At 44.7% G+C, this 14028-nt stretch overlaps 1 protein-coding gene across 1 annotated transcript in view; it reads left to right on the top strand.

Moving 5' to 3' along the window:
- LOC119974606 (tetratricopeptide repeat protein 7A-like) overlaps positions 1–14028 on the top strand; it is a 451074-nt gene that overhangs the window by 75304 nt on the left and 361742 nt on the right. Inside the window, exons 6-8 of the mRNA XM_038813643.1 lie at positions 1354–1432; positions 2903–3063; positions 7153–7216. Coding sequence (XP_038669571.1) covers positions 1354–1432; positions 2903–3063; positions 7153–7216 — 304 coding nt within the window. The remainder of the gene's footprint in view (positions 1–1353; positions 1433–2902; positions 3064–7152; positions 7217–14028) is intronic.

The raw sequence follows: 14028 nt of genomic DNA on the forward strand, positions 1-14028 counted from the left end.
GTGGTGACAGCCACCCTCCAATCCTGGAACCAACTGCGGCAGCAATTTGGCCTGAACAAAATGTCGGACAAGGCTCCCATCTGCAACAACCATAGGTTCAAACCAGCACTGACTGACGCCACCTTCAAAAGGTGGAGACAGGACGGGGGGACACTGACAGTCAGGGACCTATACACGGACGACAGGATCGCAACACTGGACGAACTGACAGAGAAATTTCAGCTAGCTGGGGGGAACGAGCTACGGTACCTGCAGCTCAAAAACCTCCTACGAAAGGAGACAAGGACGTACCCACAACCGCCACGACAGACACTACTGGAAGACCTACTGGACGCAAGTATCCTAGAGAAAGGGAACTGTAGTGACATGTATGGCCGACTGGTAGATAGGGACGACACCGTACTGGACGCAACAAGAAGGAAATGGGAGGACGACCTGGGGATGGAGATAGGGTGGGGACTCTGGAGTGAAGCACTGCATAGGGTCAACTCCACCTCCACGTGCGCAAGGCTCAGCCTGACGCAACTAAAAGTGGTACATAGAGCCCACTTAACGAGAAACCGTATGAGTAGGTTCTTCCCGGAGGTGGAGGACAGATGTGGGCGGTGCCAAAGAGGCCCGGCCAACCACGCCCACATGTTCTGGTCTTGCCCCAGACTTGTGGAGTACTGGACAGCCTTCTTCGAGGCTATGTCCAAAGTGGTGGGGGTGAGGGTGGAGCCATGCCCGATAGTGGCGGTCTTCGGGGTTTCAGACCAGCCAGATCTATTCCTGGGGAGGAGGGCGGACGCCCTTGCCTTTGCCTCCCTGATCGCCCGCCGTAGAATCCTGTTTGGCTGGCGGTCAGCAGCACCGCCCAGAGCTGCAGACTGGCTGTCCGACCTCTCGGATTCTCTCCAAATGGAGAAAATCAAATTCGCCATCCGAGGGTCGGACGACGGCTTCCACAGAACGTGGGAGCCATTCATGCAATTGTTCCGGGACCTGTTTGTGGCCAACGTACAAGAGGAAGAATAGTCGGGGGAAGGTAGCCGGCGGGGAGGGGGGGGCTACGGGCTCGTTACGGGGGTTTGATGGCTAGCTAAGGCCCAAAACCAAACTAAATAAATGCCAATAAACATGTTGGGGAATGTAAAATATGTATGCCGGCAAAGAGGGGGAGGCCACAGTTATTACTACGAAGATGCTCACCTGTAAATATATATGTTAATTTTTGTGTGTTTTTTTTTTTCTCTCTCTAACAATTTGTAATTTGTTCAATATAAAACATGAAAACTGAATAAAAAACATTTATAAAGGGAAGCAGTGCATTAGAATTATTGCAGCTACGTATCTCTTGTGTTTTTCTCATAGGAACTTAGTCAAGGGAGTAAAACGAATTCGGGAAATTCTGAGAGCTATGGAAACGAGAGCCACACAGAATTTCAGAATGGTAAGACTGAAAAACATTTTCTCTAAGTTTTTATTTCTGAAGCAGCTGAAAATAGTACATTCTTTAATATGAAAAGCAAGAACCAAGTCTGTGCATCTACACACTGACAGATGTGCCATTCCAACCCTCCACAGCACCCTGCCAGCTTTGGACAAAGTGCACCATCCCCAGCTCCTCATGCAATGTTCCATTTGGCACTATTATGTCAATTAATTTATACCACACTAAACCCTTAGTGTGGGGTTGATGATGCATCGTGCAGCCTGGAGCTCAATGTCATAAGGTTGTATGTCTGGCTATGCCCTTGAGGTGGAGCAATAATTCTTCAATAATGTTTATGAAAGCTTGTATTAGCGACAAGTTGACGGACCAGTTTTTGATCAGGCAGTCTCAACTGCAGGAGCTGATGCGTGTCCGAGCAATTAGCCATAAGCCTGAAGAGTTTAACATGGATATACAGATTGTTCTCATTAATTTCAGTGGCAATTCACACGGTATATGCTCGTTTACAGCACCATTAGCTTTGTGCTACTTGCATAGTTTGCAATTTCTGAGGGGCTTGGATACAGTGGATTCAGTAAAAGCATTGTGTGCAAACAGTGATACGTTAGAGCTTGACATTTGAGTTCACGCAGCCTTCTTTTGATTTGGATGCTCATGGTTTGGGGCCGGTTTAGCTCACCAGGCTAAATCGCTGGCTTTTAAAGCAGACCAAGCAGGCCAGCAGCACGGTTCGATCCCCGGACAGGCGCCGGAATGTGGCGACTAGGGGCTTTTCACAGTAACTTCATTGAAGCCTACTTGTGACAATAAGCGATTTTCACTTCATTTCGTGATGTAACAGTATAATTGTCTGCACTTCAAAAGGGAAGTTGATGTGGTCAGTATGGCTCAATGCATCTGCAGTTTTTCCACACTTAATTGAATACTTATTAAATTGTGTGCAGCTGTGACTGAATTAATTTAGAGCTTACATTTTACTCTTCCTGCCTTTTAAAGTAGTCAAGAATAGGGATTGAAAGTCAGTGTAAATCAAATGTAATTTTTTGTTTGTTTTGATGCTGAAGTCTTTGAAGTAAATAGTCTCACATTCCACTAGGTGGTGTCAGTAAGATGTTCCTCAACTACATCTAACATTACTGTAAAGGCGACCTGGCGCATAAAACAACACTGTTTCTTCAACCCCCAAAATCACATTTTTGCATTTTTCAGCTAGGAGGATAGATTTGAGGGGTTGGGACTATTCTCCTTGGAGAGAAGGAGGGTACGAGCAGATTTGATAGAGATGTTCAAAATCATGCGGGGGCTGGACAGAGTAGATACGGAGAAGTTGTTCTCACACATTCATTCAATGCTCTTTTTATATCAATTATAAATGCAGTATTACATTTTTTATTGGGGCATTTTTCAGATTTATTTTAAAATGTGTTGCATTTACATTTTAATTTACTACATTGTTTTCTTTCTTAGACAATAGCCAAACAACTGGCTGAGGTGCTTCTGCACAGTCTGTGTGAGGATAGTTACTGGAATCCATTTTCAGACCCACCTCCTGATCTGCTCAAAAATGAGGACAGTAGCTCTTTTCAGACCACACTAACCATTGGTCCTCAGCTCTATCAAGGAGACAAGTATGTGATTTTATTTTTGCCTCATTTTATTTGTATTTATTTCCAAATTGTATGAAGCAAAACTTTGAAATAGAAAGTGTTCATCACCCCCCGCAAGATAAAGAATGTTAAGATGATTTCATTAGCCACAGGTTAGGTCAGATACTAGTCACTTTCCATTTATTTCCTCCCACAAAACACACCCAGATACAAATAACGCTGCAACAGTATCACAAAAATTCTAGTCTCCTTTATGCACATGTACATGGAACAAAAATACAGCAGGCTAACTCATTCCTGTTCGCAACTTGCTGCAAATAGCATATTCCCTCTATAGTTTGGTTGTTCCATTTTTTTCCACATCTTGTTACAATGGGATTGAAATTCTGCTTCAAAGGGAGAATAATCCTATTGTATTGGGAGATGTACATTGTCTATTACAACGGAAGGTGTGACATTGATCAGTGAGTGGCACTTTCACTATGATCAGCACAAAGCATAAAGGAGTTGGGGTAAGACGATCCCAGGTTCAATCCCTAATCTCTGCTGACATGGCAGCAAGGTAGCAGTGTTTAGCACTGATGCTACAGTGCCAGGGACCCAGGTTTGATTCCCGGCCTGGGTCACTGTCTGTCCGGAGTCTGCACGTTCTCCCCATGTCTGCGTCGGGATCCTCCGGGTGCTCTGGTTTCCTTCCACAAGTCCCGAAAAATGTGCTTGTTAGGTGAATTGGACATTATGAATTCCCCCTCTGTGTACCCGCACAGGCGACGGAATGTGGCGACAAGGGGATTTTCACAGTAACTTAATTGCAGTGTTAATGTAAGCCTACTTGTGACACTAATAAAGATAATTTTTATAATTAACTGATCTCAGCCACCCACCAACATGCATTCTCTAGGCCCTGTGAAGGAAGGGCCATAAGTTGGCCATAAGTGGAGGTCAATCTTAAACAGTGTGCAGAAATTGCTGAAGTTTCCCTTGAAATCAAAGATTCATTTCTAGTACTCTATGGAATGGAGACAAGGAGCAAAATATGCCAAAAGTGTAGCTATAGATGCAACTTTATTTCACTTTGAAGGATGTTTCTAATGACAGTAAATCCCAAACCGGGTTATTTTTGAAAATGATGGGTTGTAGACATTACTGACAAGGATAGAATTTGTTGCCTCTCCCCAATTTGGGCTGGTTTAGCACACGGCTAAATCGCTGGCTTTGAAAGCAGGCCAGCAGCACGGTTCAATTCCCGTACCAGCCTCCCCGAACAGGCGCTGGAATGTGGCGACTAGGGGCTTTTCACAGTAACTTAATTTGAAGCCTACTTGGGACAATAAGCGATTTTCATTTCATTTCATTCAATTGCTCTCGAACTGAATGGCTTGCTGGGCCATTTCAGAGGGCAGTTCAACCACATTGCTGTGGGTCTGGAGCCATATGTAGGCCAGACCAGGTAGGGATAGAAAATTTCCTTCCCTAAAGAACATTTGTGAACCAGATGTTTTATTTTTGCAACAATGCATGGTCGTTTCACACTCAACATTACTAAGACTAGTTTATGTCTCAGATTTGTTAATTGAATTCAAATTTCACTTGGGTCTTTGCTTCTGTATCATAACAATCAAAGTTTTAAATGTAAATCTGTGGATTGGTTGTTATTGGATCATTCTCCCTCAGCTCCAATCACAAATATTTCCACATTGCTTCTATTTGTACAACATGTTTCAGCATGTAGAGTGTGGAATGATATATCCTCACTTTTCACAGCAAAATTAATTTAATGTAAGGAACGATAAGGGGAATTACCATTTTGAGCTATAGTTTGCAATGTTTTATGTTAACTGCCCCATTGGGTTTACCAGAAAGCAATCAAAGAAGTTTGCAGCTTTGAACTCCAGGCACAGAAACGTTAGTTAAATTCTTCATCTTGTTTTAACCCAGTCGGATTCATTTGATTATTGTTAATTTGTGTTTTGGTTGTTAAAGCTGAACCTTCTTTGCAGGTTCAATGAAGTTTTTCTCAATATGTGTGTATTTAATGTATATTTACTTATACCCTTATTATCACTCATGGTTAACTCTCAATTCTTTACGTTTTATATTGCAATGCTCTATGTTGCTTTTTTAAAAAACTGGCATTGAGGAAGGAGCTGGGAGCTCAAGGAAATTTACAGAGAATGAAAATATTGTTCAGTGAGTAAATACACCACTTTGTGTGTTTGAGGCATTTAGAGCAGCTAGGGAAGTCTTACAGTGCAGGGGTAAAGTCGTTATACCTCTGGTCCAGAAGCTCTGGGTTCATGTCCCACTTCCAGACTTGATGACAATGGAAGGTGTGTTCATAATGAGGCCAAACTAGTTGATTATCATAAAAGCAAAATGCTTTGGATGCTGGAAATTTGAAACAAAAACAGAAAATTCTGGAAAAACTCAGCAGATCTGGCAGCTTTTGTGAAGAGAGAAACAGAGTTAATGTTTCGAGTCCATTTCAAGCTTGTAAATCCTTCCAGACATGCCTGATGGTAGGTGGTAAGAATGGAAAAGTTTCCAGGTCAGCCATATTGCAGTACTTTGCCAAGTAAATCGTGGATCAATCCAATGTCCTCTTTGGAGAGCAGGATGGTTCCGTTTTTTTTGCCTGTGTGCAATTTTGGAAGGTGAAGGAAGGGAACTTGTAATCGTATTTTATAACGGGCTTCTATTATTTTGAAAAACATTCATGACCCATATTGCTTGCTGTAGTCTCATTTCCATGGGCCATTATTCTTCTCTGTTCCTTATATATGAACCTAGACCATAAATAATAACAAGCTGTTTGACCACAAAACAAAAGGGGTATAGTAGTTGAGACAGATCCTGTTCCCATCTGATATGCAGTCTGTTATAACCTGCCCGAATCTTAATAGCTGGGGACAATTGGTTATCCCATGATGTGTTTTAGGGTCAATCAACTAAATAGAAGAACAAAAATTAACTGAGGGATATTTAAAAGGGGCCACTACTAAAAACAAATGGAGCACAGCCCAAAAAGAACAAAGAGGAACAGAAAATTAAGAACATTAAATCAAGATGTGAAACTGGGGTCGGTAAAGCAGTCCAACCCCTACGGTGCCCACCGAGCACGGAAGGCCTTGAATGTGCCCGTGGACACCGCATGCTCCCTCTCCAGGGACATCAGGCCCCAAATGAAGCTGCCAAAGAGGGACAGACAGTCTGGTCGAACGACACCCTTGGTTGCCCGCTGCCTGGACCTGTTTATGGCAAGCTTTGGTTCTCCCATGATTCTTGGGGCGTATGAGCTCCTCCAATGAGAGGGGGGAATCACTAGTAGTTGCAGCTGTATAAATAGAGCTGGCCACTGTGGTACCGGCTAGAAAAGGAAGCAGTAGTGAACTACTGCTGCTGCAGACGTTGTCAATAAAGTTGCTTTCTGTTTGATTCTACAAACTTGTGCTGGATTCTTCGTGGCCCTCACAAAACAGTCTCTGGCAGATATTTCTGGACACATATAGGAGTAGAAATCTGAAATAAAAACAAAAATGCTGGAAATGCTCGGGCAGTATCTTATCATCTCAACCTGAATTGTTATCTCGGTTTCTCTCCACAGATGCTGCCTGACCTACTGAGTGTTTCCAGCAATTTTGTTTATATTTCAGATTCTTAGCATCCACAGTATTTTACAGCAATCCCATTGGTTTTTGGTGCCTCCTTAGCCAAAGGGCATTAAGATCTAGTCTAGTATCCTTCGCCTTTCTGTGGCAGCGATCAGCCAACTCAGCTCAAACTAGCAATTGAACTTGGAGCTATCTTGGTCTGTGCTTATCAATACTACACCACATGGTGCATTTATGAACTGAACCCTTAAGTGCCTGTATCTTTTAATCATGATCAATTGTGTAGCGAGGAACAGAGACTAAATGTAAAGCTGCTTCACAGCATGCTCACTGAAAGGCACAGAATTATGTGTTTATGCTATTTTCAAAGGAGGCATTTTATCATTGATGAATCATACATAGTGTCTTTAGTTTCTGGCCTTGTTCTGACAGTGAAAGAAAGAAATCAAGCAGTATGAACTTGACCTAGTTCAGTACAGTATTTGTTTTTTTCCCCCAGTCTCTTCTGCCCACGGGACATTATTGAAGAAGCACTCCTACTACTTTTAATCAGCGAGTCAATGGTAAGCTACACTGTTAACTGAGGATGAAAATTCTAAACTTTTCTCTTGAATCATAAATTTTTCATGCGCTTGGCTGTACGCTTATCAACTGAGCCATCAGGAAAAATCTGGCAGCAGTTTTAATGGAGAACCTGTTTTTAAAAAAAAAAATACCCTGCAGCTCCAAATCTCTTTCTCTTGTGATGAAATATGTACTGACTCTGTATCACCTCTTTGTTGCTTTTTGCTCAATTAATTTCATTGTGTGGAGGACAACAATTACAACCGCCTGTTGCTCTCACTTTGCTCCTGCTCGAAAGTTTGTGGATGTTGAGGCCAGGGAACAGATTAACCTTTGGCTGCAATGCTTCCCATCTCTCTCATGATTGAATAGCCTTCTGCCATTCAATAGATCTGTATATAAATAACAAGTGCTTTAGTGAGGTAACAGAGGGCGCAAGGTATCTATGGAATGATGACTGAGGAAACAAACGATTTCAAAAACTGGAAGTGGAAGAAAAATTGAAAAGATTGCTGCTAGATTTTAAAAATGCACTTTGAAGTCTGCAATGTGTAAATGTGCAAGGCGCATGGGGTTTCGGTTAAAAAATGTACTTAATAAATATAATAGAATTGGACAAAAAAGTTAGAAAGGGAGATTGCAAAGAATCGGTACACAGTGTTGAAGAGCATTTTGGCTTTACAGTCAGAACAGTATAGTATAAATCCACAGATGTAATGCCAAAGCTTTATTATGCACTTATCAGATACCACCCAGCTATTAAAATGGTGTCCAAGCTTTCGGTCAGGGTGTGCAGAAAATCAACAAGAGTAATTTCACATGATAAGGAGATAGACTATGGTGAAAGATAAGAAAAACTGAAGCTCTACTGTTTAGGAACAAAATAGGTAAGTGGAGAATTTCCCTCAGTTCCAGAAAGAACTAAATAGCACAGATAAAGAACACAATCCAATGGCCACACTGCGCCGGAAAAGCAGCTCGCTCTGATACGGCAGGGCCGGTAAAAGCCAGGAGACGCCGCTCCCGGGACCTACCCGGCTCACAACATCACGCGAGTTCCAACACGATCTCGTGAGAAGTTGCGATATCACTTTGTGGTAAATCTGCATATTAGAGGGAAACAGCTAGTCTCATTCTAATGTGCAGATTCCCAAGGTTCCTGACGCTTTGGGATTCATCCCATTCGCGGAGACCTCGGGCGAGTGCCATTCAGCACAGGTCCCCACAAACGGGAACCAGAAGAAGGGCACTTGTGTGGGTCTCCCAGAGGATCGGAGGCCCCCAGCTGCCCTTTGGGAAGGATGATGCCCTGGCACTGCTGGTGCAATCTTGGCCTCTGGCAGTGCCAGCCTGGCATCCTGGCAATGCCAACTGCACTGAAACTGTGTTCATAGTGGTTGAACTTCTAGCCACCAAAGTCCCAGAAAATTGTTGAGAATGTCAAGTTGTAAACAGTTTAAGGTGCCCAGGTGGCATTGCCAGCTGGCATGGGCACTGCCAAGGTGCCAAGCTAACATTTGTTGCATGCACGACTGATCCGGGGTGCCCTGCTTGGTGGGGGGGTTGGGGGGGGGGGGGGCGCTTGCTGTGGGACTTTGTTCCCATTTGATGAATATGTTCCCATTGGATGAATCGAGCCCAAAATACATTGAGACTATTAATTCAAATTAAACAAGGAAAGTAGGTTCAGAGTCATAAATTAAATTGGTGGAAAGTAAAATGATTCTAATTTGGCGAAATGTACTCATCCTGGACTGGTCTTGTGTCCATTCTTCATTTGATAATTTTGCGCCTATCCAACAATACAAAGGTCCATGAATAAGGAGGGTTACTCATTCCAGTTTTACTATCGCATGGCGCTTTATTATTCTTGCTTTTTTTCCTTTTCCAGTGTTTGCTTTCCTTATTGCATTTCTGGTCACGAAATTTGTTTGCTCTTCCAGGCCTTGATTAAAAAGAGTACCTGCGATATTTCAGATTACATTGTACGTACATATATTTAGGTTGAGGATCATACAGTTTGCATGTTTTTTAAAAGAAAACTTCAGCTTTGAAAGGATGAAAAATATAAACAGTTATTCTATTTGTCCAGATGTGCATTTCCCACTAAAATACATCTTCAGTATTGAATTCCTCTGATATTTTATGGAAATATAGAGACAATTTAATGTGACACCGAATCTTCAGAGTAGAGGTGATCACTGGTGATCATTTGCTATTCTCAGCCAGGACAGTGAACAAGGCCCTCAACATCTTTAGGTTAGTTATGGCGTGTGTTTGGAGAAACTCCCCCCCCCCCCCCGGCCAGGTGGGAGAATCGCCGATGCGCCGTGCGAGTCGCGCCACGCCGCCCCGACCCCCACATGTGATTCTCCCACCCACCCGAAACCAGTGCCGCGCGAATCGTGCCGGGCTGCTCGGAGAATCGCCGCAAACGGCGAGCGGTGATTCTCTGGCCTGGATGGGCCAAGCGGCTGCTCCGACATGACAGGGTCCCTCCGGCGCCATCCACCCCTGGTCGCTGCCTGCAGGAACGCTTGGGTGGCGGCCTGTGGGAGGAGGAGGGGGCTCCATCACCGGGGGGGCCTCCGAAGGGGCCCGACCCACGATCGGGGCCCACCGATCGGCGGGCCGGCCTCTCCCTCCCCCCCTGGGTCTACATTCTGCCGTGGCCGGCCCCTGAACACCCACGCCATATTGTAAGACGGGGGTTGGCCGCGTAAGGACGCTGGAGTGGGATGAACTGCTCCAGCGACATGCTGGCCCCCTGTGGGGGCAAGAATAGGTTGTGCCTGGGCCCTGTTTGCGCCGTAGTGAAAAGCGACTGCATTCACGACGGCGCGGGCACTTGGTCTGCGGAGCGGAGAATCGTCCCCTGGATCTCTTTTCCTTTTAACTGGAATAACAAGTGTTAAGAGAAGTTTTGATCATGAGTGATTTTAAAATGTAAAGAACTATTTCCACTATTCAGTATTTTGGTGAATAGAAAGAAGAGAGAAGTCACAATGATAACAAAACCTTTAATTATATAGCGCCTTTAAAGTAATGAAACTTCTCAAGGCGCTTCACATAATGAACCACATAAGGAGATATTTGGTCAGACAATGAAAAATTGACCAAAGAGGTAGGTTTTAAAAAATAACTACTACAAATAGGAGGGTTATAAGATTGTTCTGTTTTGGGACTGTGCCTTTAAGTTAGGTTAATATGAAGAGGGTCATGCTACCTGTTTTGAAATTTGCCTTACAACAGGCCTGGGTGATGTGGCTTTTGATGTTTCAAGGAAACCCTGGGTTGTTTTGCTGAAAGAAAAGCCAGGGTCCCAGGTTCGATTCCCGGCTGGGTCACTGTCTGTGCGGAGTCTGCACGTCCTCCCGTGTGTGCGTGGGTTTCCTCCGGGTGCTCCGGTTTCCTCCCACAGTCCAAAGATGTGCGGGTTAGGTGGATTGGCCATGCTAAATTGCCCGTAGTGTCCTTAAAAGGGTAAGGTTAAGGGGGGGGGGGGGTTTGAGTAGGGTGATCATTGCTCGGCACAACATCGAGGGCCGAAGGGCCTGTTCTGTGCTGTATTGTTCTATGTTCTAAAATGGACAATGTTCACACATGGAGATTGTGACAGAATCATCTGTGTTTATAGTGGTTGGACTGCAAGCCACAAAAGTCCCAGAAAGGTGTTGAGTATATCAGGTTGTGAACACTTTAAACTGTGCATTTACATCCAAGGTAAAAGAGAGTTGGGGTTCCAATGATAGCTGATCAGCCTTTCTGCCTGGATACAAAGTCCATGTGATTCATGTTGCCAGGGAGATGGGCTTTGAGAGAGGGAGAGTTTTTAAAGATGTTTCTGAAACACAGTCTGCCAGGATCCAGGAGCGAGGGGGCAGCTAGAAACCAAACGTCACTATGGTTCATTGTGCAGAAATGCAGGTGGATTGGATTGAAAATTCATGAGGATTTGAAATTAAGCTGAAACATTTATGTCGCTTATTTTAGAGGGAAAACCGCCAGGAAAACCCTCCCCGTGAAAAGAAGTTCTGGGATTAATAGTTACCTGGCTGGGAAAGGAAAGGAACAGAAAGAAGCCTTCAAGAAGCTGAGAATCCTTTTGGACTGGGTCTGGGAAAAATTGAATGACCACTTAAGGGATAGTGTAAAGTATATCTGCGATGTGGATTTACATTTGTGTTGAAAGTAAAAGGGGAAATTCGTAGTGTTCTGTAGTTAGTAGTTTAAAGTATACGTTGCCGACAAAATTGATGCATTTAGTCCGTTACTGTAAAAGTCTTAAAGCATGAAATATTGTCATGTCATCCTTTCAGCTATCAACTGGAAGTTTAAATTTCATTTTTTAAAGTTATTGGCCGTTACAAGGTTCATTACATAACTTACTGGAGAAAAGTGAGGTGGGAAAACACAGAGGTGTAGGGCAGGAATTCCAGAGCTTCGGGCCTAGGCATCTTTAGAATTTAGAACAGTACAGCACAGAACAGGCCCTTCGGCCCTCGATGTTGTGCCGAGCAATGATCACCCTACTCAAACTCACGTATCCACCCTATACCCGTAACCCAACGACCCCCCCCCCCCCCCCCTTAACCTTACTTTTTAGGACACTACGGGCAATTTAGCATGGCCAATCCACCTAACCCCGCACATCTTTGGACTGTGGGAGGAAACCGGAGCACCCGGAGGAAACCCACGCACACACGGGGAGGACGTGCAGACTCCACACAGACAGTGACCCAGCCGGGAATCGAACCTGGGACCCTGGAGCTGTGAAGCATTGATGCTAACCACTATGCTACCATGCTGCCCCCTGAAGGCACAGCCACCAATGGGGGAAGAAATGATAATTGGGAACGCATAAGAAGCCAGAATTGGATATCTCAAAGGATTGAGGGGCTGGCGGAGATTACAGAGATAGGGAGGAGCGAGGTTATGCAGGCGTTTGGAAATAAGGAGAATTTATGAATCCAGATGTTGCTTGACTGGGAGCCAATGTAGGTCACTGAGCATAGAAGTGATAGGGGAATGGGATTTGCTGCACACATGACCTCAAGTTTGTGTACGGATGAAATGTGGGACACCAAACGGGAGTGCTTTGGAATAGTCTGGGCCAGAGGTTCGATGAAATAGGGAGGAAAACTTGTTTTGAACATAGACATTGGCACAGACCTGTTGGCCTGAATGGCCTGTGTCTGCTGCAATTTCTACGCAGGGCATTCTGTGTGTGACTTGCCACCACACAATTGATTTGCTAAAGGAGGGATATGTCCCAGTCCCTGTACAGCAAATGCTCACTGCTTGTATTCAATGTCTTCATTTTAAATGATATTGGTGCTGGTTTGTTTTAGTTTGATTGCGGAACAGCAAATGGTTCCATAGCTGGATTTCCTTTTCAAGAAAATTAATTTCAATTGATCTGCCAGGAAGAAAGGATCTTTTCAATCACGGTGACTGTCTTCACGTATTAGTCATTGATTTTTTTTTAGGGCAGAGTATTGATTAAAGAAAATTGGAGCCGATGCGAAATGTCATGGATTATTGACAAAGGGGCCGCAAATGAGTGCAATATTGTCAGGACACAGTGTGCCAATATGAAGGAAATTAGTGTTTGGTGTTTATACATGTAGAATTTGATATTGTAATGCTGTGGGTTTGTGGAGAGTTGATCTCACAGCTTGGTGAGCACAGATTCAGATTGGAGCAGGATCAGAGCTAGACCTCCATCTGATTGCAATATTATGAAACTGTATCTAGCATGGCTGGGAGGAATCTGTGATTGCCACAGATAGGGGCCATTTTGGTTATCCCGAAGTGCTGTCTCAGCTGGGTCCACGTTCTCAGCGTGGTCGCTACCACTGGGCTTGTTATGTACCTTGTTGAGGGGGATCGGAGTGCTGCTGTGGCCAGGGCCCGGAGGGTCGTTCCTTTACAGGAGGCCTCCTCCATTTGTACCCAATCTGTACCGGGTTCTTGTACCCATCCCCTCACTCTTTCTGCCGTTGCTGCCCAGTGGTAGTGTTGTAGCTTTGGCAAAGCCAAGCTCCCTTTGATTTTCCTTCTTTGCAGTGTCGGTTTGGGAATTCTCGGGTTCTTACCCCCCCCACACACATACACACACACACACACACACAAACACCATGATTGGACTGTCTACATTTTGGAAATAGGCCTTGGGGATGAAGATCGGCCTTGGGGATGAAGATCGGTATGGATCTAAACAGGAAGAAGAACCTTGGCAGTATGTTCATCTTGATCGTCTGCCCGCCAGGGAGAGTGGGAGTGAGCCCCACCTTTGAAGGTCCTTTTTTAATTTCCTCCACCAAGCTGGTCAGGTTCCACTTGTGGATCTCTGTCCAGTCTCTGGCTATCTGGATCCCCTGGTAACAGAATCTGTTCTGGGCCGTTTTAAACGGGAGCCCCTCCAGCTCTGCTCTTCCCCCATTTGGGAATGCCTCATTTTTGCCCAGGTTAAGTTTGTAGTCAAGATGGTTCCAAACTCTTTCAGGATTTGCAGTATTGCCTTCAGTACCTCCTGTGGCTTCGAGACATAGAGAAGCAGATCATCTGCATAGAGTGAAACTCTGTGCTCTCTGTCTCCTCTCAGGATTCCCTTTCAGCTTTTTGCATCCTGCAGAGCTATCGCCAGGGTTCGATCGCTAGCGCGAACAGGAGTGCGGACAGGGGGCAGCACTGTCTTATTCCTCTCTGTAGCTGGAAGTATTCAGAGCTGGTGTTAGTCCGGACACTCGCTTTGGGAGCGTTGTAAAGAAGCCTTACCCAGGCGGTGAATCGCGCTCCTAGCCCAAAC

This window comes from Scyliorhinus canicula, chromosome 1 (genome assembly GCF_902713615.1).
Source record: "Scyliorhinus canicula chromosome 1, sScyCan1.1, whole genome shotgun sequence".
NCBI classification, from domain to species: domain Eukaryota; kingdom Metazoa; phylum Chordata; class Chondrichthyes; order Carcharhiniformes; family Scyliorhinidae; genus Scyliorhinus; species Scyliorhinus canicula.